A 23,359-nucleotide genomic window follows, 5' to 3' on the forward strand; every position below is an offset into this window, starting at 1 on the left:
AATTGCTACAAGAGAAAGATCAAATTTCAATTTACCCACAAATTACATTTAAAGAAAACAACATCAGGAGAATTTCTAATCCACATTTCAAGCCGAAAAACGTATTTTTCGAGTCGAAGTTTTGTTGTTAGTGTGAGAAAGCATCCAATCCGTGAAACCAAACCCGTACAAACAGTAGAGTCCTGCTTGTTGACCAGATATTTCATCCATTACAATAAAATAGTAGACGACCGGTTCTCAAAGCCTCTTTGATTTTAAGAATTCATGAATACTGTAATGCTTTTTCCACTTTGATCTTCGTTTAATTCAGCGAGCATAAAACAATCACATTTGATTTGGTTCGATAAAAGCCACGACCATCGCTCACCGTGTCCAACAGACGCACCAAAGGAAGAGGAACAACCGGCGCCCCATCATGTGTTACCATATCAAGAGACATGAATCAGGAAATTCCCAATCTCGAAATAATTGCTTTGATCAGAGGAGTTCACAGATTATTAGTGTCGCACTTGTTGTCCACCTTTTAAGACAGTTGAGGATGTTTTACGCGCGCCATCGGTTAATCCAATTATTTGACCAAGTTACTCACGCAGCGTCTGTTCATTTCAAATCTATTCTAAAAAAGAAGTGTCCTGGCTGCGCTGTAGCTTGATATGACTTTAAAAATTTGGACCGACGTGGTTTTGTTTCCCGAAGCGCTGTTGTGCGTAAAAGTCCAATAATGCTTCCCAAACGTGACGCACCGTCAAAAAACTGCGAACCCTCAACTAAAGGAGATTGAAATAGATGCATAAAGGGTTTTGTGTCTCATGTGCTGCATCACCGGAATCAAACCTGTGGGTTTCAGCTCCCCATTGCGCTGACACCAAAGGTTCCAGCAGGCCGGTACTGCATTATTGATCTCTGTTTAAATCAACATCTGTCACTGTGTCGTTATAATCAGCCAACACATGTAAAGTAAAAGAAGAAAACATTAGAAACTTACCTTTCCTTCTGAGGAAACAGGTTTAAATAGATCACAGGAGCGGGGCCTCCAAAGGAAGATTTAAGAAAGTGTCGAAGACGATTTTGTTGGAAAAATGTTAAAGTAGCGCAAAGTAATCCTCTTGGAAGCCAAACACAATTCTCCTATGTTGTTTTTTAAGTCACCAATGCTCGTCGTATAGAGAGAGAGGGAGAGAGAGGTAGAGGGGGAGGCGTGAGGAGAGAGGGTGGAGGTGGGTGGAGGGGTGGAGATGAATGGGAGTGGTGGGTTTATTGGGTGCTGTCAGGGTGGGTAGATGGTGGATGAATGTCTTCCAGGGCAGGACGAAAATAGCACCTAATAGAGAGTGGCATGACGCACAACCTCTCCGGGAAAGCTTTCCAATATCATAATATCATGATATTGGCGTTGGATGAAAGCTTTTCTTTGCCAGGTTACATTTCAGGCCTGATTTACGATCCTGCGCAGGTTCTCGCTTCCTCTTGCGATTAAAGCATCGCGTTTATTCTGCAAACGCCGGCTGTATTGGGGGGGGGAATGTTGAGGGTGTAAACCGAACACGGGATCACTTTTTCATTTCACGAAGCAGCTTACGCATGCAACTCTGAGCCTTATTTTGTCCAGAACATCACTCCACTCCCAAGTTTTTGTTTTGCATTTAATCAAAGCTTCCAAGTCAACTTATATGAGTAGACATAAGCCACAAAGAAGGAGCAATGGTAACATTGTTTTGGTCACTTTAAGTCTTATGTCACCTAATGTAGACATAAATACATCAAGTCTCCCTCTGTGTATTACATGAGGATGAATAGTGTAATGGCAGAAGTCACTTGTAATGGCTGTATATCACACCTTTGTGTGTGAGCGACATTATCTTCTTCAAATGCTAATGTATATCTGGGTATAAGCTGTATGTACACCGTGTAAAGGATGTGACCTCCCGTCGTCCGTCTTTAAACCATAACTGGAAACAGTAATTAATGATCTACAAGTCCACACAGCTACAGCACCTGTCATCCTGCTGCATTTGTTTCTTCAGTTTGTGTCTCATGGAGGAGGCTTGAGAGGAGCATTCAGGCCGCTGTCCACGGTGCTGAAATGTGAAAACTAAGAGTGAGTGTGGTCCTACTGATGGAGAGTTTATTTTGTGTCCTTGCTGTGTCATTTTCTTTGGAGTGAGGCCTTTTATTAACACCTTAAAGGATGACTCCTGTATTTTTCAACCATGAGTAAAATAAATGTAAATACATTCATGAAAAATGCTACTGAAATATCACATTAAAGCGATGTTAAAGAATAGCTCTGGTATTTTTAAACCTGGGCTACATATTTTGTGTAAGAGATGACTGGTAGGTACAAAAACTTTTGGTTTTGGTCCACTAGATCGCCTCAGCAAGCCATGAACGAGCAACAATTGCTGTAATGTAATCCTTCGGGGCAACTATGCCCATTCATGTGCATCCACTGAAATTCTTGTTTTTGCCACTGACAGGCTCAGATTGTTATTTGAGTGTCTGACATCATATCGGAAAGGATCCCTACAGAGACAAACCTGTAAGATCCTATATGTTTAACCAGAAACAGCCATTACAGTATTGCTCTCTTCAAAACAACCAGACTACATTGACAAAAACATTAATTTTACCTCACAGGACACAAGACTCACAGGTCTTCCACTGCCTCAATCGGTTAGTTTCTCTGTGTTATTGTATGACTTTGTGTTTTAAAGAGTTCAGATTAGAACTAAAGTGTCAAAACAGCAGTGTCAGAGCAACTAGACAAGCAACTTCCATGTTTGGTGGGGTAAAAATACTCTTTTTTATAAACAGAGTCTGGTGGCTTTGAAAAGAGCGATTCAGTGTCTGTGTCTGGTTAAACAAAAAGGATCTTACAGATCTATCTATGAGGGAAAACTTTCTGTAACATTGTTAGAAACTATCACTGATCTCTGATCCTGTCAGTGGCAAAAACAAGCATCTTTAGTGGACATTCTGCGATGAGCAAGGAGGCCCAAAAGGATTATATCACAGCCGATCTACTGGACCAATACCAAGAGATTCTGTACCTCCTAACTGAGTCATTTCAAACCCAAAATATGCCAAAAAATAGGACCCAGGTTTTAAATTTAATCATCACTTTGCTGTGATATTTCAGTTGCATTTTGTTTTCGAAAATGTATTCACATTTATTTTCCTCGCAGTTTAATATGGTTACTTTGCATCAGCAAGATTACAAGCATTTTTCTTTACTGAGTTCCAAACTAAACAGAATTAATTATGTGGGCTTTTACCGGCATTATAAATGAGCTCCTTGATGTGAACGAAGATGCTGATTAGTTTGACTGCTGGAAATAGGATAAGTGACTTGCTTGAATTGTGACATGTCCTCTAATTTAGTATGTGTGTGTGTGTGTGGCTGACAGGCTGCCAGACAGAGGGCAGCTCTAATTGGAAGGTTTTCTAACAAATAAGCCTCAGGAACAGGTCGACAGTGTTACAGGTAGTCTGAGGCAGGCAGCCTGGAAAGCCTCATGAAAAAGAGGCACAAATAACTTTGTATTCAGCATCCATGAAGATTAATGCATACGTATCTATAGCTAATGACTCAGACTCTATGTAAGTGCCATTCAAATGTCTTACAAATGATGTTGTTTAAATGGATTAAAACAAGTTCTAACTGAAGGCTTTCAGCTGCTCTCTCAGAAGACCTTTGTCGCCATCTAGTGGTCTTCTTCAGCTTTGCTCAAATCTCTGCAGGGGGATTTTAGATCGATGAATCAGGAGCAGAACATATTAACAAATGCTTCTGTTTGTGACAGTTAACCCGAGCCAGACCTCCACAGGCCAGTCTGATGCTTATAACTGCAGCAGGTTGTCCTGAGTGTTAAACTGTTAGTAATCATCAGTGGCCAAAAGGTGTCACTCTGTCACCTGCTGCAGGTCTTTGTCACAGCTGACCTTTTGACTTGTCGTGGGTGTAACTAACACTGTAAACGCTGGCTCTGTTCCATGTAAGTATCACAGTAACGGTAAAGCTCAGTGACATGAGGTAGAATGTAGCCATCAATTAATGTTACAACTGTGTTTTTCTAACTTTGCCACGTCAAAGCATCTGCAGTGAGAAAAGCTTCAGCAAACAAGGCAGACGAGCACTTATTTATGTTTAAAATATTAGAAACTGATCATCATTGTTTTTATTTTCTTTGGCATGAAAACTGAGAAAATATACCATCCAGTTTTGCTTTTAAAGAACTATCATATTTAAAGTGGCTTTCAAAAAGAGTTAATCCCCACTAGAACTCTGCTACAATAAGGAAGTGAGCGAACATTTGCTTATCCATTAGCGTGAGCGTTACAGTGATTCATGTCGTCTCTTCTGTGGCAATTTGCAGTAAAATGTTGCCACCTTCTGGTCCTTTAGGTGCACAACAGTGGGTCACCGGCTCTCTAACGCACACACCGCTCAGAGGTTTGTTAGGCTCTCAGATGTGGTCATGAGGAGTTAGCAGGGAAGCCTGAGCAGTCTGTCTAACTGTGATGTTCCTTCAAATGTGACATCAAAGTTTTGGTCAAACATGGTAATGTAACATACGGTTCTTCCCTTTTCTATGTTTTTACTTAATGGGTATGGAGGTGGTAAAAATACCTGTGAAGATATTAAAATAAGCTGGAGAGGTGTTCACTTGATGCAGGCCTTTTTCCTTCAGAACAGTCCCTGTGGCTCTCTACTGTGTTGGTGTTTCCACCAGTTAGACATAGTTATTGAGCCTATAGCCACTGCTGGAAAGGGAGCAAAGTGAGGGAGCGTGATTATCTTTCAGGGCCTGTGGGGGCTTATAGTGCGGAGCAGGGGGGTATATGTTGTGGAAGGCAGGGGGAGGTGATGATGGCTGATTCCTCTGCATGTGGAGGGGGCTCCGTGACCTGTCACCACTGCTGCTCCAGCACAGCACGAGTCCTCCGGTCAGACTGAGGCAGGCCGAGGCGTATCCGAGATACACGGCCAGGCCGATCTCATACTTCTGCCCGCTGGGGAGGAAGGGGTCGTAGAAGTCCAGGATGACGTCGTTGGTGGTCCAGGACACGGTGACCAGGCAGAGCAGGCCAGCGCAGAGAAAACAAATCCCCCCACTTAGCACCAGGGGAGATTTGATCAACGAGCTACGGGCGAAGCGGGTGCACTTCATCCCCATGACAGAAACCAGAGAAGCCAGGACTGAGGTGACGCAGGACAGCACCATGAGCGCCCGGGCAGCCTAATGTGGAAGGGAATGAACACGCACTTCACCTCTGGGATTAAAGAGCATTCTGATTTTAGTCTGTACGGTTAGAAACCTGCATTCTGTGCTGCAGCAGTTATAATCAATCCACTGGTTAATCAATAAATAGATATATTTAGAGTATGACTAGATAGACCCTGTGTGAGAAGTTACACATTTTTAAAGGACATTCTGCTGGACTCACCTAGCTACTTGGCTTTCCATTACAATGATATAAATCCCCACATTTTAGATGCTGAAATCTGAGAATAATTCTGAAAAATTACTCAAACTACTAATTGATTATTAAACTACATGTGGTCATGATAGCATAGAGTGCTTTGGATAAAAGCTTTCACAAAATGGTGCCTGTGTAGTACCTGCAGGTCGCGCGGCAGTGCCAGTAGAGATCTATACAGCTCACACTGGTAAATGCCAGTGCTGTGCCAAACACACTCCATCCACAGGCCTTTCATGTAGGCGGTGGCTGTTATGATGTTGGAGCCCACATAGGCTGTGTTGCGCCAGTGGGGGAGCAGCGTTGCGATCACAGTTCCTGCGAACCCCAGCAGCCCCAAGAAGAAGCCGAGGAGTTGAACCGGCATGCTGGCCATGACTCGGCTCACTTGGACAGACGCTCGAGCTGCACAAGCACAAAGTAAAAGAGCAAAGTTCAAGTTTGAAAGCTATGTTAATGAGCACTGAGAGACTATTTGGATGACACAAAAGTGCATGCGTGACAAAGCAGGCTCATATATATACATTGGATGAGCACATAACATAAGAAAAACACAGAAAGGACATATCGACACCTACAAAAGAAACACTTGAAGAACAAAACTACGGTCCTCCAGGCTGAAGACGAGGCTGGATTCCTCCTGTTATCTGCATGGTCCCCAGCAGTACAATAAATTCCACTGAGCTCACATCCAGTCACAGAGTCTGAGTCATTCCTCAAGTGTCTCCAGAGTGCGGGGCGAAAAAAAAAGCTGCAGAAACTTTCAGTATTCTGGCATCAGTCTCTGGTGAGTGGCAGGTGACTGCATCTGTAACTAATGAGAGCAGTGTTCAGCTCCACCTGTTCAACGCTCTCCTCTGGAGGGCAAACCACAGCAGTCTATTTGTTAAGCTCCCCACCACCCCTCAGGAAAGGAGAGAGAGGAAATTAAACATTTACAGAAACCATCCAAGCTGAGAGTATGGTTATAAACCACTAACTTTGAACATTCTTCACAGCTCTGAAGGGTATTAGAGAGACAGGAACTGAATGACTAGATGACAGAGCATTTCAAGCTGATGGGCCCCAAACTGTGGCAATAAATGGATAATAGAGACTTATAGTGTAATATTTAGCCAAATTATATTATGTACACTTTCATCTCTGACTTGAGATCACTTGGTACTGAGTTCTACATTTACAAATTCACACATAGCCGTAAAAAAACAATCTCCAGCAATCTTTAGGTCGCAATGAAATATCCCCTCCCTCACAGTAGGAGCATGTGAGACTCATTGGTAGTTAAGCATTGACTTTTGTTCCCTCTCAGTGTTTTGAACAGAGTGTTCTCTCTGTGAAAAAAAAAGCAATGGCATTCCAAGTCTCAGAAAGAAACAATGTCAACAATAAAAATGTGTTTTAATTAGTTGGCAAATAAAAACCCCAGAAATGCAAAAATCGCAACAAAGAAAATTTGTTTGAAAACAGAGAAACCTGTAAAACTGTGCTCATTCTTTTGACTTCCTCAGAGAACAGAGGGTGTTCATATGGCCTGATTTATTGTTCTGTGTTAGACCTGGCACTGTTGGGGCCTCTTAAAATATCACAGATACAAGCCTCATTGTGTTTACTTAATGATTGACTATGCAGAAGGCATAACAAGTAAGCAACAGGAACAAAGGCAAGGCTGTAAGAGGCATCACATTACCCATAAATTAGTCCATCCAACAGCAAAGACAATGCAATATTCATAACCTTTTGTCACTTGGCAACTGCCAATATCTACACTATAAAACACTGCATATGATGCTGCTTCACCTTTCACATTTCAATATTTAGTAAAAACACGTTTGAATACTCACCAACAGAGAATTAGACAGCCATAGCCATGGGTGTCCAGACGCTACACTTCCAGGTAAATGGGGACATTGGTATTGATTCCACACTGACCTGCTCCTTCTGTCTCTGTTGCTGTCTTGGCGGAGTGTGTGTCAAAGTGTCTGTGTGGCAGGGCTGTCAGATATGTGACTGACTAGAGTTAGACATCATCATCATCATCATCATCATCATCATCATCATCACAGGCATTATCCCTGTCAGTGTCAGGAGCATCATGCCAGAGATGACATGAGAGACAGTCCCAGGGCCGGCTTGTTGCTCCACACAGATAAACGGGGGCCGATTGTCAGCCGCGGACCCGGAGGCAGAGCGGCGTTGCCAAGCAGAGACTGACAGAAGAGATATTGTCCTCAGTGGACGTGCTGTTTTTGTCTCAATAATTCAGCTCTCTGCCTTGTCCACATCTGTTGAGTGAATAAAAGGAAAAGCGTGAATGAAAAAAAAAAATCAAATCAATCAGCTTTTAAACAACTTGTAGAAAAACATTAACATTTGTTAAAATTGGGGTTCAATCAGCAGGCAGTTTAAACAGCACTACTACACTCAATCAACACTGCAAAGGTGACAGCTAAACTGTACTTGATAGCGATGGTAAGTACCGCTCTGCATGCCGGGAGAGGTCACTCAAAACTGCAGTTGTCTCTGCGCTCCTCTAAGGTCCATCTTCTTCCTCTGCAGTTCTTCTATCTCTCTCTCCCTCTGTGCCCCAAGTGTAACCTACCATGACATCCTGTTGGTATACAAGGGTTTTTTTTCCCTGGCTCTTCCCCTGGGTCCCTTGTGTGGTGCTCAGTTCTCTGTCAGAGCTCTATAGCGAAGGGATGATCCTCTCTAAGGTCTGCCTGTGGGAGACGCCATTTGAATGTGGAACACTTAATAGTCTTAGCTGAGCAGAATAATCCCGGGATTAGCAGCTGATGGTTTGTTGTGCACAGTGCTGGAGGGTAACACAACCACAATGGTGTGTGTGGTACTAACCCACAAGTTTTTATGTCTTCAGACGTCTGAAAAGCTACACTCTGCTTTGTGCAACACACACACACACCTTTTCGACATCATGTATGCAGATATACACAACCTTCTCAAGATATAATACAAACGAACATTTTAAAGACCCACACAGGCGACCTGCTCAGGTTGAGGTTGGGTGGAGCGATGATGGAAGTCATATGAGGTCACCAAACTTAATGAACTAACGCTAAAGACCAAAGCCCGAGCTGTTCCCTCCTAACAACAAGTAAACAAGACTAATCAGTCAAAATGATTGAATACCTCTGTGTGGGTGTAATATAGGGACTTTAAGATAATTGGTTTGGCAATAAATCAAATATTTAATTTTGCAAACACAATCTGTAACTGCTGGATTAATACTTGATATTTCATTAAAAAAAAGTTTGGACACACCTTCTCATTCAGCGGGTTTTGTTTATTTTTCATTATTTTCTACATTGTAGATTAATATTGAAGACATCAAAACTAAGACGGAAAACATATGGAAATATGTAGTAAACAAAAAAGTATTACGCAAACCAGAATATGTTTTTTATCTTAGATTCTGCCCTATTTGACTACCGCTCTAGCTAAGTAAAGAAAGTCCATCATTACTTTAAGACATGACCGTCAGTCAATCAGGGAAATTTCAAGAACTCTGAACGTATCCTCAAATGCAGTTGCAAAAACCATCAAACACTCTGATGAAACTGGCTCTCGTGAAGACCGTCCCCGGGAAAGGAAGACCAAGAGTTACCTCTGCTGCAGAGGATAAGTTCATTAAAGTTACCAGCCACAGAAACCGCACATTAACAGCACCTCAGATTAAAGCCACATAAATGCTTCACAGAGTTCAGTAGCAGACGCATTTCAACATCAACTGTTCAGAGGAGCGTTCTGGTCGAAATGCTGCAAAGAAGCCACTACTGAGGAAGAACAAGAGGAAGAAGAGAACTGACTGAGCCATGAAACACAAGGAATGGACATCAGACCAGTGAAAATCTGTACTTTGGTCTGATGGGTCCAAATATGAGATTTTTGGTTCCACCCATCACGTCTTAGTGAGAAGCAGAAAAGGTGAGCTGATGGTTACTACGTGTGGTTCTCACCGTGAAGCCTGAAGGAGGAGGTGTGACGGCACACTTACCCAGCGTGACTACCACAGCACTCTGCAGCGACATGACATCTCATCCGGTTCGTGCTTAGTGGGACAGTCGCTTGCTTTTCAACAGGATAGTGACCCCAAACACACATCCAGGCTATGTAAGGGCTATTTGACCAAGAAGGAGTGTGATGGAGAACTGCGTCAGGTGATCTGGCCTCCACAATCACCACACCTAAACCCAGTTGGGATGGTTTGGGAGAAGATGGACCGTAGAGTGAAGGAAAAACAGCCAAGAAGTGCTCAGCACCTCTGGGGACTCCTTCAAGACTGTTGGAAAACCATCCCAGGTGTGGATCTACAGGAAGCTGAGCTGTCATCAAAACAAAAGGTGGCAACTTTGAAGAATCTCAAAAACAAAACATCAATCTACAATGTGGAAAATAATAAAAATAAAGAAAAACTATTGAATAAGAAGTTGTGTCCAAATAAAATAATTTAGTCAAAAAATTAAAATAAATTAAAAATTAATAAAAATAAAGAAAAACAGCTGGGATGTACCATAACCACAGAACTAAGAAACATCTGTACGCTATTAGATTCCAGTGGATTTCAGTATACTGCAACACTACACATGAGTATACTTCGAAGTAACTACGAAATAACTAATAGCTACCGCTAATACTTCTTCGTATTGTCTGGATACTTCACAATGTGAATGTTTAGGTTGTTTTTTCACCACAAAGAGGAAACAAGGAAGAGAAACTTCTTCTTTACTTCAGTGAAGAAACGCCGCTGATTTCGCGCCCTTGTGTCCAGCTAACATAACGTTAGCAGCCGACTTCACTTTTGCAGCTGACATTGACCTCTTACCTTCATCACTAAATCATTTGGTAAGACACTGTATTGCTTTAACGTCAGCTAGTATTCCCATTATTTATCTGCCTGAGGCTGTGACCACATAAACTTTAAAGTTAAGACACAACTAACTAATCTAGTCTCTCGGGTTAGCTAGCTAGGCTACACTAGCTAGCTGTAGTGACTTAGCATGGCTGCTGCTGTCTTGAGTTTTAGCTAACTTTAGGTTAGCTTGCGGTGTCTTGTACTTTCTGGTCACATTTCTTCATGTTTCCTCCACTACAGTCAATTCAGCAGTGATGGTAATGGTGAGGAGACCCTCCAGAAATGCTGGGAAATACACAGTAACACTCAAGTCCCAGCAGCACAGGAGGACTCAAAACAGGCCCCGACCCTGCAGAACCTACATGACCCGGAGCCGGTGCCTCACCAGGGGCAGCTTCTTCCACCGGCTGCCGTCAGAGGTGTTCGACATGATCCTGGATAAACTGTCCGGTAGGTCCAGTCCTGTAACCTTAGCCTGTGGTCAGCATGGCCCTCAGTGCTACTGAATCCACATTAAACTCTATGAAAAGTAAGTTTTATATAAATGATTATACAGACTATGTTTTAGTGTATATAACATTCATTTATTATTTATCTTTTGTATTCAGTATTTTTTACTTTGGACCTTTGTTTAGCTGACTCAGTCCCTTTGAATGTGAACTAAATTTCTTGAGGATGACAATAAATAACACAACATTTGCACAGATAAAGTCCTTATATGTTGTACATTGCTCTTTTTACTAATTATCAGCACATATTTGATGTTTTGTAAAACATGCATGCACATATGAATTAAACAAAACAGTAAACACATCTCAGAAAAAGCATATACAGCGTACACAGCATATATACCAAATATTGCACTTGTGTTACAAAAATTATATACATCTCTCCAGTTTAACCTCTACTTTTAGACAAATGAGTAAAGAGAACGATGCCTTTCTAGTCCTAATATTTGAGCCCTACCTTCTTCTAGGGCTTAAACACAGACAAATTTGCAGATTTTTAAAGTATTTATGAAGAATGAAGAAAAGTGTGTGTGTTCTTCAGTGCTGGAGATCAGCGTGTTCAGCATGGTGTCCAAGGAAATCACAAGCTACGTTGTGGACTACATATCCACCCTGGCCTGGAAGAATAAATCGATTATTCAAAGCTTTCACTACTCCACCTGCCTTGAACAGAGATCCACTCTTGAACACTACAGAGACCTGGGTAACTGGCAATTTCTGTATCACTTAATGTTTCACCTTGTATAGCTTTCTGTACTGCATATGGCCAGTTTATAACTACCAACCCTTTGATTTGTGGCAGGCATAATGCTGATAGCATTTCATGTTACATACATTTGAATGTACGGTACAAAGGATAAGCTTCTCTGCCAAGTGAAGGGATAGGATTAGGTTTGTCATTTTTTTTATTTGATAACAGGCTTTTGTGTTCAATATCTCAGGTGTGTTGTTCAAGAGATCTACCCTGTTGCTACCAACAAAGGACAGGTTAAAGTTTATTTTTAGCAAGTTTTCACAGGTAAGAAAAGAGAGGTGAGAGGGTAAACAAGAGCAGATTATTGTGGACTATTAAATGTTAGGAGGAAAGAAGAACATGAGAATAAAGACAATTATTAAAAACATGCACTTTGCAAGTTAATTAGTCATATTTAGTTTGGCTGCATCATAGGGAAATAAAACAGCAGTATTTCTGACATATTTTTTTCACAAGCTACATAATGTCATCTGATATTTACAACTTCTAACTTCTGTTCTTTCGACCGCACAACTTCCAGAAAGCAAATTTTTCATCAGCAATTCTTTGTTTTGAAAATGTCTTCCTTTGTCCTCCCTCATTTTAATGTTAAAAAAAAAAATCCACTCAAGATGCTTGTTAGCATGCTAAACAAATCAGTCACATGAACAGAGAAAATGTAATAACACGATGATTCCATTTATCTGATGGATTAGACTTTAATCGTCTTCAAGACCAGTCATGAAAACCCATTAATGATTTACATACTGTAATTTGCCCCATTACCGTTCATCCTTTGGAATTTTACATATGTATGCAGTGCAGTTTTGTTGCTAAAATGATATGTTATTCAGCCTTAATATCTATCAACCGTAACCTATGCTAATGATGAGGCAGAATAAATTAAGTTGTCCCACTGGTCTGTTTTAGATCCCCTGCTTCATGATGGAGCAGTGTTTAGCACCAGACTGCATTGGCTTCTCCAGCTACGGAGTCTTCCTCCAGGTGAGCGCCTCATATACAGACTGACACTTAGTCAGTAAACTGCAAGTTGGATGTAATTAAAGGAAATCACAAAGCAGATAACATTAAGGGTGGTTTAACACAACTGTCCTTTCATCTAGTCACATATTCATTATGTCCCACCCCAGTGCCTGGAAACATTTTATTAGGGAAATATAAATCCTCTCTCTTACTGGAAATGTTTAGGTATGTTGTGTTGAATACTTACAGGCATTGATCGCAGGCTGGGATGAGTTGGAGTGCCACAGAGTTTTCAACTTCCTGTGTGACCTCACAAATCTGCTGCAAAAAACTGAGGGAGTTATCAGCGGAAAACCAGGTGTGTGTTTCAGTGTCCACAAGTGGAAAGGTTGCTGAACATATAACAGAGCAGAGTAAACGTGTAGTATGGAGAAGAAAACCTTTGTGGGGACGACATTCTTTCTACTAAAATAACTATATTTGGAATCCAATTATTTTGTCTTTAAAATAATTAATTAATTAATTAATTTTACAGCCTCCTACTGACTATGGGCTGACTGTCCTAAAAGGCGTGATACAAAAAACAAGCTTCCGTACTTGTCGGTCTGTCCTCAGGGGTGAGGTGGTACCAGGAGCTGCAGCTCCGTCTGTTCTGCCGCCAGGTTCTGTTGGATCCGTGGCCGAACCAGCTGGATTGTCAGTTCTGGCTCACACAGCTCCTGAAGCCTTGGCCCCTGGTCAGCCAGGCACACTTGCTGTTCATCCTCTATGGACCTCTGCTGCCTGAGGGTAAATTAAAACAATCAGTTTGTGGGGTTTTTGTTTATTTTACATTGTGAGGACGTAGTAGTTGGAACTATCTTACTTTTGTGAGATTTATTCATACTGCCTCTCAGATAATCACACTGTAATCCTCCGTGGCTACAATAAGTGGTGTAATTCTGTGGTAACATGAATGCTAATCTGATGGGCAGAAATACAATCTCCCCACCTTTCGACGGAATTCTGTGTTTTGAGTTTTAGAATAAGTCACCTACGTGGGGGGGGGGGGTCCTAGTCTTTGCCTGTCACAATTATTACACTGTTGCCTGAGTATTTGAGCTGACAGCGATCATTTTGCATAATCATTAGATTCCAGAATCAAGGGAATTCTTGTCCAGTGTTAGAAAACAGCATAAAAATGTTTTGATGGAGAGCTGGTGTTGTGAGATTAGCGTGGATCCTTTGAGGAATAGCTCAGTACCCAGTGCAAGTGTGTGGTGGAGGGAGAGAGAGAGTGTCAAAGGCTGCACTCAGGGCAGCGTCCTGGTGATGGAGCAGTGGAGAAGTTAGGTTGTGTAGCAGCTGTAGGCTAAATATACTGTTATCAAGCATATACGCTGCATCAGTTTCGGCCCTGGAGCCAAAACAAACTCTCAGCTGTGCTTCCCAACCACAGACTGACCACGGTCTGTTTTCTGCACCAGATTTCTCAGCAGTGGAAAAAATAACTGCTACCCTTGGTTGTAATAATTAATGTTTTGACTGAAATATGTTGAAATTAAATCAAACCACCTGTATTGTCCTATTCTGGTGGAGTATGCCTAGGTGCCTTATTCAGCTTGTTGTCTGTTTTTTTTTCATTGTGATGTGGTATAGTATGACACAGTTAGTAAGCGAGGTGCTCTCCTCCATGCAGGCACCCTCGGTTGGCAGGATCTGGTGGAGAGGGGGCTGCCTCACGGTGCTCTGTGGGACCTGGCCAAGGCCATCCTCCTGCTTTTCGGCAAACTAGAAGTCAACGGCCAGACCACCATTTCAATGCTGGCAATCTTGGAGGAGCTCATTGGTATCATACAGTGGACCTCAGTTGTTTTCATGTGACCCCCAGATAGACACATATCAGGGTTACAGACCCTGATATGATAAGAAATTATAAGACTAAGACATACGCCATAGATGCATTTGACTGATCGTAGACTCACTTGTCCTCCTCATCATCTCCAGTCATCCCTCAACCATGGCATGTGGAGAATGTGGCTCGTCTCTTGGTGCTGTGCGGCAGCAGTCTCTGCTACACCGTGCTGGCCAGCAAGGCCATCAGTGGACGACTTCTTGAGATCTCCAGACTCATCGTGTACATCATACTGGTGAGAAAGCTACTTATTTTATCATTAGCTGAATAGGGCAACGGACATTGGCAAGGAGTGTTGTGATATACAGCTGTTTATGTTAACATTTGGTGTTTTGCTCCAGCTTAAAATCTGATGAACTAAAGTTGCTTGTCTTCCTCCATAAAAACTTGCCACAGACAGAGAATGTGAATAATGGAAAGAGGAAAACAGTGTGTAAGGACATGGCCAGTAGACATGAAATCACAGTTCATCAGAGTGGGTAGTTGTCAGCCTGCGGTCTCACACACACTCGCTGCTCCCCGCAAGTTATTATATTTCAGTCGAGCCACTTAAGCTGAGCATAATACCAGGGCCGTAGTTCTTCCACACCTTATTGAAATTATTCTTAACTATTATTGATAAAAGCTAGTTCATATATTAAAGCTATGACAACATTTGTGCTTTGAAAAGGCTTGCCTGTTCAGTTTTCTGTTTTGCATGGCTTCGTCCTCAGGTGTGTGAGAAGGACGGCTATCACATGTCCTGGGCGGTGAAGTTGGTGCAGCAGATCTGCAAGGTCTTCAACACGGCTCCAGAAAAGTTCTACTTCATCCAGCAGCTGGAGAACATGTTTTCAGAGGTCACCAGGGAGGTTTTTGAGTTCTCTGTAGCAGGTGAGGAGAGCCAACTTTCTGGAGAGTAAATTTGATTTACATTCATACATTCTTTAGTTCTTTAGTCTTGACACCAAAAATCATTTTGAACCTGTGAGGATAATGATTTCTTATATCAGGTTATATAATAATGTAACACAGAAATAAAATATTGAATGTAAAATAATAAAACAAACAAGGGAATTACATTATACGTGGAGATAGTGTAATCTATGTTTCGGCACAGGCAGATTCAAGTGGTTCCCAAATAAACGTGTATGTACTCAATAGATACAAAAAGCATTAAGGCGTATTTGGGATATGTGTGAGCAGGGTTGAGTGGTAGTTTAGAAAATGATGTTGCCTGCAGCGTGTTTTGAAAATCTGTGTTAATGGGTTGCTGTGAATGTGTGTCACAGCACAGACGGGAGGAATTTATTGAGAACTTCTTATTTTCTGTTATTGCAAACAGTTTTAGCTCAGGTGGGTGTGTTTTCGTCTCAGTTTCACCACCTCGCCTCTGATGCTCTTCCCTCCTTTTCTTTTTATCTGCACCCCATGCTGGACAATAACACACCCGGCGTGCTGCAATCATTACATTAACTCTCAGCTAATGCAAAGGTATGAAAAACGTAACGTGTTTGAGCAAGCTGAGTGATGAGTACACATGGGTTTCTCTCAGCATGTGTGGCCATTAGAAAAAGAAAAAAAGTGGAGTGATTTTGACTGCATGCCACATACACTTCCGTACTGTATACATCTATTTGTATTCCCTAACTTTTTGGAGTTTTGATCCTTTAAACCAATTCCCCATGAGAACCGCCCCACAGTAATGGGCTGCATCTGTTGGTGGTGAACAGTTCAACCAAAGAGCGATGTTCCTCTCTCAGACAGATTCATTTTTATTAGCTTTTAAACTGAGGTAGATTTGAGAAAAGCCAGAAAAACAATCATAGTTTTATGAAGTATAAATGCTTTTCCTTTTCCTTTGCTACTGTATCATTTTGACCATATTATTGACCCTTTGATTTATCTTGTAACTCCAAGGGGGGTCCTGATCCCCCCCGGGTTGGGAACCACTGACGGTCTTGCACAGTTCTCAGAGCAGAATGTAAAAGTGCTATAAAAAGTAATTTATTCCATCATCTTTTCCCAGAAAATCACATGGAGACTTTCCAGACCCTGTGTATCCTCCAGGACTCAAGCGCTCACTTCCACACCAAATTCCTCCACATGCTCCTCAGATAAGAATGATGCAGATTCAAAGTGACAAGAGGTAGAAGATGGGAGGAAGAGTTGGAAAGAAACTGCAATAATGAAGGGGGTTAACTAAAGAAGTGAACAAAAGAAAGGGATGAACCTTTACAAGAAGAGTACAGCACCTCGTGTAGGAGCTGACTTTAATATGAAGAGTGTTGTCATGGCAGCCTTGACAGTTCAGAGAAGTCTGAATTTGGTTGTTCACTATTTGCAATAGAGCTGTTTAATTACTTCTGCCAAACAGCATGGTTTATTTATATACATTTTATATTTCTGTCAGTGTTAAAATCTTGTTCTTAAACATCTTACATGTTCATTTTGTGTGTTTAGTATTTATTTATCTATTTATTGACGGTAAAAATATTTATTCAATTCTTATTTATTACATTTATTATTTATTCACATCAAACCTCTGTAAATATAGTTGTGATACAATAATTACATTGTTTTTGTATGATTTATTAAATTGATATTTCCAATTCTAATGTGTCCTCATTCACAGATCTGTTTTAAGTGTGTAAAGCAGCCTTTTGTGGCCGTGGCCCTCTTAACAAATACATTAAAATACAAACGGCGTGCACTCAGCAAACAACGAGCTTTTATTATCATTATCGTCCAGGTACAATATTCAGCACTGATAGCATTTTGAAAAAAAGTTCAGATGATGAAATTAGTTACATTAAAGCATGAGTCATGGAATAAAAAAGAAGCAGCTTCAAATAAAGTGTTTAAATGTTGCTGGATACAGAAACGATATCAAGGATATTTCCAGTTTACAGTATGTTTTCTGACTGCATTCACATTTGTATCAGTTATGTATAACAAGTAACTATCAGTGGCCCCTTTAAATAATCATGGAGTAGTCATAAACAACTGATATAGTATAATGATGATATCATATACACTATAAGCAGGATTCTTCAGGAAGTACTAGGCTATATGACATTGAAGTTTAAGGCCTACAACATCAAGTGTGACAAATACGCCAGTGATGGTGAATGAGATCCAGTTACCACATCAAGTCCACGGTCACAGGTACCTCAATCATTCATGTGCTCATTGTTTTGATATGTTCTGGCAGGAGAAAAAACAAAATATACATTTTTTTTAATGGAGTCTGGTTTTGCTTTTATTATGGATTTTAGTTTAAATTGAAATTACCTTGAAATAAAGTTAAACCTGAACTTTGGAATCGATTCAAAACATCTTGAATTCAGAAACACGTGATCTTTGTGGCATTTTTGAAAAACTGACTTTAAGGCTCTACAGTATATACCACATCTGGAAGGCATTTATTTCTGTATGTGAGATTGAGTGATTTTAATAGTACATCATTTTTCTTTTAATATTAATTATGGTCCCAAATACCGACTTTTTTGGGAATGATCATTTGGCCTTACATGACTTAAATCGCATCCAGAGAGCTAAGGAAATACAAGCAACCACCACAATCACCTCACATGTTGACATGATATAATGATGATCATACTTACTGTGAAATTTGTTCTGTGGGTATGAAAAAAATACAATAATACAGACAGAATACAGACAGTATTTGAGCATTGACATTTAAATTCTGATGACAATTTAGGTGGCCCTGCATGATTTTTTTTTTAATGTAATTTACTAAACAGACTAATTACCTTGTAGCCAGTCCAACCCTTCCTGTAGGCCCTCGCCTTTGATAGCATTGCTGGCACTGTTGAAATAAGGAGATGTCGAGGAGTTAATCTCCCCGTGGCACACGTTCACTTTCTCATGACTTTTCTTGGACCCTGGATGTTTAAAGCTGTCTAGCTCTTAATCCACCTGCCCTCCATCTGTCTAATGAGTAAACAGGGTGGAAAACCTGTTTAGAAGAGAGCCAGGCACTGGAAGAACTGCATGTTGCTGTGCCTCCTAATGAATGTTTAACCTGAGCCATGGAACATGACAAATAAGCAGACATTGGGAATTGATCCAGGAAGTAACCAGTGTATAAACATGCCTGGTTTAATGTCTCTTCTTTAAGACGTTAAGCTGTGACTTTGGAGGCACAAACTGCTGCAGATGGGGATGTGAGGGGGCTTGGCTCAGTTCAGATGAATGACTGCCGAACACTAGCGTGAGACCTGCAGCAAACTACTCAACAGTGTCTCTTTTTCTGCCTCTGCTTGGAGAGCCTTCATCAGGGTGAATATTTTACATTAATGTGGTCACATTGCTATCACAGTATCCCCATGTGTGTCCCCCCGGAGTAATATAAGTGAGGAACAGTAGAAATAACTGACTAAATACTGGTTTGCACTGACATCGTGCAGGTAGTTTCATACACTTTGAGAGATATTTTACCAGATGTGCCAGGGTTTGTCTTTGATGTTCTCCAAACACAACATCTGTGAGACCTTGACAGAGGACAAGGCATCCCGCAGATCCGTCTTGTTAGCAAAGAACAACACTGGTATCCTTTTGTGTTGGATATCTGGAAAGTACAACAGGCGTGAGGGCCAAGGAAACATCAGCCAAGGCCAGGGTCAAAATATTCTTAAAAGGTTTCTTCTTAAAAGGTTTATACATTAACGAATTATTTTCTTAAAATAAAACTTGAAAAATAAAAGTTGTACCATAGTGGACTGTGTGCCATGACACACATCTAAATCTAGCAGGTTTTCACTGAACCAAAGTTGACAACCATTGACTTCAGTGATTTTTCTTGAAGGCTGAACATGAAATAAATGTATGTAGTCCTCCACCGGACTGAAAACACACAAACTCTTCGCCTTCATTGCCACATGGTTGGGATACGAGCATACGAGTCCCAGGACAAAGCTAATAGTAATAACAATGCCGTTAAATGTCCATTAAAAGTGCATCACCTCTATAATTTCATAGATTTCACAGATCTAAATGCTGGATCATGCCTGATGAGCACACGAGGCATACAGTACATGATAATTCTTTACTGGGAAAACAGTATCTCTACTGTGTCTTTATACAAAAGGAGTATAACAGCACAGCATGTTTTTCTACCTTTGTGGTTGAGAAGAGTATCTAGTTCTTCTTTGGCAACAACCATTCTCAGTTTGTCACCGCTGTCAATGACAAATATGATGGCATGGCTTTCTCTGTGGAGGACAAGAGAAGAAGTTATAGTTGACACAGTGTCATGCTACTGGGACATGCTTTAATATTTGATGAGCGTTGGGCTTGTTGTGTGTTTAATACTTGTAGTAATGCTCCCATAGGTTTCTATATCTGCTCTGCCCAGACATATCAAAGACTGTAAAAGACAGGCTGCATGCAGAGAGAAAGAGAGACAGAGAGACAGTGCCTTAGAATGATTCAGACATTTTTTAATGTCATGTCTAAACTAGTCAAAAACCAATAAATACACAGTATAAATGTCTATAGAATTCTACCTTGAACTCTTGAACTTTTCAATGTTGAAGCCAATTGTTGGAACTATTTCTTGTGCCTGTGCCTGCATGCACCCACACACACAGACAGGCATACACAAACACAAACACACAAAAACAGACAAGTAACGGCAAAAGTACGTCAACAAGTTAGCACTACAAGGAAAGTATAATATGGGCTTTACCTGACTAACATGTTTCCACTCTTCTGACAATGGGCCTAAATGATTCGATTGCTGAAAACAAGCAATCAGTGAATGATTGCAGTGAAATAAAGAAGATGTCGACAGGCCTTCTCACAGTGTTTATCCCAAAATATTATGGTATAAGTAAAAAAAAAAATCCTGATGGCAGACCACATGGAGTAGACAAAGGCCTCTAAATTTCACAATAATGTTTTCAACAAAGTGTCAAAATGCACTTACAATAAGGCCCACTTTCATGTACTTACATTAGGAGGTTTGAGTTGGTTGATGATGGTAGTTTTGCCACTGTTGTCCAGGCCCAAACACAAAACGTTGACCTCTTTTTTCCTCAGGCCGAGCCAGCCCGACAGTTTATCCAGCAGCCCCATTGCACTTGATTCACCCTACACCATTTAACCTTAATCAATCTCAACACATCACCCCATAGATAGCCTGACTAAATTAGCAAATTCTCAAACAATAATGTCAAACATAGCCGCAAACAGTGCGTTCCCGGTGCTTGCTGTGAATAGGCGAGATGCCGCTTGGGCATCCCAGCTTGTGACAGGTAATCCTATTAGGGCGCATTAAGCTCTGTGAACCACCCAGTGACCTGATCATGGAGTATGGAGCTCTCCAGGCCCCCCCATCGTGAGGCATTTGATGAACTACTCTAACTCATCTTACCTTACTTTTCCTTAATTATCAGTCTGCATCATCAGTCTGTTGTGTCAGTCTGTGTGCTTTACAGTAATTCAAGCAATCTGTGCAATCTGAGTGCTGTTGAATGTCTACAATAGATTAGAAAAAACAGATGGAAAATACATTAATATCACATCAAAATAAACCAATGAGGTCATAGAAGTATCAAAATGTGCTCACTATAAGTTCACATGTACAGACATATTGTAATCCTTGGAAATTTAACGTCAATTTTAATGTCATGGAACAATAAGTGTTATAAAGAGTGGATGCGGCAAACTGAGCAGAAAAAGTATCATGCACACAATCTGAAAGTTATATGTCAAATATAACATTTTCAACATCATAACATTTCAGGAATTAAAATTTGACTCCTCAATGCAGGGGTCTGGAGCCTGTCATTGGTCCAACAGCTCCATCTTTTGGTTGTCACTTATGTGCACGACTTGTTGCCAGGTTGAAGACGCGGTTAAAGTCTGATAAATCTGACAATAATTTACAATGAAAGCCAATTAAAGAAACTGGGCTAACTCAGTGAGAGATGGCTTTGTTAAATGAAGTTATAGCCACTGCACAGGCTGCCTCTGCAAGGTTTCTTCAATGAGTCGAGGCGAGATGGGAGAGATTTCTCCTTAATTTCAGCACCGAAAACGAAGGCATTTCACAACCTGAAACATATAAGACCTAATTTCTTCCTTCGAATCAATTTCTATTTTGATTCTCTTTGCTCGCTCAAGTTAAAAATCGAAACAAAATTAAATGAGCAGTCAACCACCAGAACTGTTCATCTTTATTTGCAAATAAATATTCGCTGTAACTGCCTCTTACAGTGTGCAAGATCTACAACATCTCTTTGGAAATTATAGAAAAATAAAATACAAGAATTATAAGTATACTTGTACTTTGTACAAAAGAACGTTCTAACATTGCTCAGCAGTAGAACATGCTAAACAAACAGCATCTGATATTCTCCATATTCTGTAGAGGGGTGGTGACTGTGGGCGCGTGTGTGCAACTATGTGTGTGTACGTGTGCTTGGATGTGTGCGCGCGCCTTTCCTACACCTGAAAGCCTTGATGCATAACTAGGTTGTGACCGAAAGGCACAGATCTCTAGATCCAGTTTGCCTTCGACATTAATCATTGAGCCCCAGTTTGTAACAGAAACCGCAGCTGTGGAGGGGCGGCCGCACTCTTGAATATGGAATACAACTCAAACTAATGGCTAGGTCCTGTGACTGCACTGAAACGTATGAACTACTCTGAAGTGTCTCTGTTTGCATGGTTAACAGACCGTAAGGCATTTTGTGCAACTGTGTCAGTGTGTCTATGTCTATGTGTGTGTGTGTGTGTCTATGTGTGTGTGTGTTACTGCTGATGCTCGAAGGACACATGATGAGTTATGCTGCTGTTCATGTTCGTTCTCTCTCGGCCTTCCTTAAAGCCATTTCCTCTCTCTGCCGGACAGCTCTGCCCCGATCACACAAAAACCTACAAATAGCCAATAATCTTCCCGCCAGGTTTCAGCTACGTCTACTTCCTCCAACACGACTAACTGGTTATACTCTGCGGCACTCACCACTGACTTAGAGAATGAGGAAAAATGTTGATTTCAATGGCAAACATCTCGACAACTTGACATCATCTACTGCAGATCCAACAGTTTTCAGTTCAAACTACGTTTATGTACACTGGTTTCTCATACTGCCGCAACCTTCACATGACCACAATGTACGAACAGACGGGAGTTGAGCTACTTTGTGAAATCCATTCGGTTGCGTCGCACCAACGACGCGTTATTCCGCTTTGACATCTTGCTCCAGAAGTGCAAACCACTGCCTGTATTAGTGTGTGTGTATGCAGGGAAAAGGAAACAATGAGTGTGTATGAAAGGATTGCAGCTTGTTCTGAAAAACCATATAAGTCCATGTTAAGTTTCCAGGCAATTTCAAACATCTCCTATCTCTATCTAAGTTCTGTGAACATTCATGTGTTAAGACAGTGGAGTTTGTGTACTTTCAGGCAATGAATAACATTCACAATCCAAAGAAAAATCAGGCTTATCACACAACTGTGAGTACACTATAGACTGTCGGAACAGACTTGTATGGTTATTCATCTGAAGGCAACGGATCCAGTTCTGCAAGCTTAGCATGTGACAATAAAAACAGGTGGCTGGTGTTGAGTGAGCCTCATGTTTAAATGTCAACAAGAGGTCTCTCATTGCACGATTCATCGTCTCTCTCTGAGATACTGAGGTGACTGCATAATACTGTATTGCTGATTTGGATAAAAATCTTAAATAAATAAACATTTTAAATTAGATCCAGATTTACTAGGGCTTTCACATACAGGACTGCACATATATAGATATTAGGTTATGATAATAATTATCGATTAATTGTCTATACACTTTTAAACATTCAAGAAATCTCCATAGCTTGCTTTTCACTTCTCTCTTCAAGTATTAGCGTACCAGATTCTCTGGAGAA

General features: G+C 40.9%; 3 protein-coding genes across 4 annotated transcripts; 1 reads left to right on the top strand and 2 right to left on the bottom strand.

Annotated features, from left to right (window-relative positions):
• Positions 1-4,037: 4,037 nt before the first annotated feature.
• Positions 4,038-6,341, bottom strand: LOC139208310 (claudin-14-like). The gene is made up of 3 exons (XM_070837947.1): positions 6,060-6,341; positions 5,624-5,886; positions 4,038-5,240 (listed from the first exon to the last, which is right to left on the bottom strand). The coding sequence occupies exons 2-3, from the start codon at positions 5,855-5,857 to the stop codon at positions 4,734-4,736; spliced, it is 741 nt and encodes a 246-aa protein (XP_070694048.1). The 5' UTR covers positions 5,858-5,886; positions 6,060-6,341; the 3' UTR covers positions 4,038-4,733.
• Positions 6,342-10,608: 4,267 nt separating this feature from the next.
• Positions 10,609-16,574, top strand: LOC139208895 (F-box only protein 47-like). The gene is made up of 10 exons (XM_070838666.1): positions 10,609-10,804; positions 11,405-11,566; positions 11,805-11,881; positions 12,527-12,601; positions 12,830-12,938; positions 13,196-13,369; positions 14,259-14,408; positions 14,567-14,709; positions 15,188-15,347; positions 16,483-16,574. Exons 1-10 carry the CDS (start codon positions 10,609-10,611, stop codon positions 16,572-16,574), a joined length of 1,338 nt encoding a protein of 445 aa, XP_070694767.1.
• A 904-nt stretch (positions 16,575-17,478) lies between these two features.
• Positions 17,479-20,555, bottom strand: LOC139208827 (ADP-ribosylation factor-like protein 6). Of its 2 annotated transcripts, XM_070838578.1 has the most exons (9): positions 20,433-20,555; positions 20,167-20,217; positions 19,985-20,046; positions 19,791-19,859; positions 19,596-19,690; positions 18,918-19,047; positions 18,230-18,285; positions 18,080-18,092; positions 17,479-17,660 (listed from the first exon to the last, which is right to left on the bottom strand). In XM_070838578.1, the coding sequence occupies exons 1-9, from the start codon at positions 20,553-20,555 to the stop codon at positions 17,627-17,629; spliced, it is 633 nt and encodes a 210-aa protein (XP_070694679.1). In that variant the 3' UTR covers positions 17,479-17,626. The 2 variants fall into 2 exon arrangements, 1 of the variants encoding a protein (XP_070694679.1); XR_011585188.1 differs by lacking the exons at positions 18,080-18,092; positions 18,918-19,047; positions 19,596-19,690; ... (2 more) ...; positions 20,167-20,217; positions 20,433-20,555 and having other exon boundaries at positions 18,230-18,338.
• Positions 20,556-23,359: the final 2,804 nt, after the last annotated feature.

This window comes from Pempheris klunzingeri, chromosome 10 (genome assembly GCF_042242105.1).
Source record: "Pempheris klunzingeri isolate RE-2024b chromosome 10, fPemKlu1.hap1, whole genome shotgun sequence".
Classification (NCBI taxonomy): Eukaryota; Metazoa; Chordata; class Actinopteri; order Acropomatiformes; family Pempheridae; genus Pempheris; species Pempheris klunzingeri.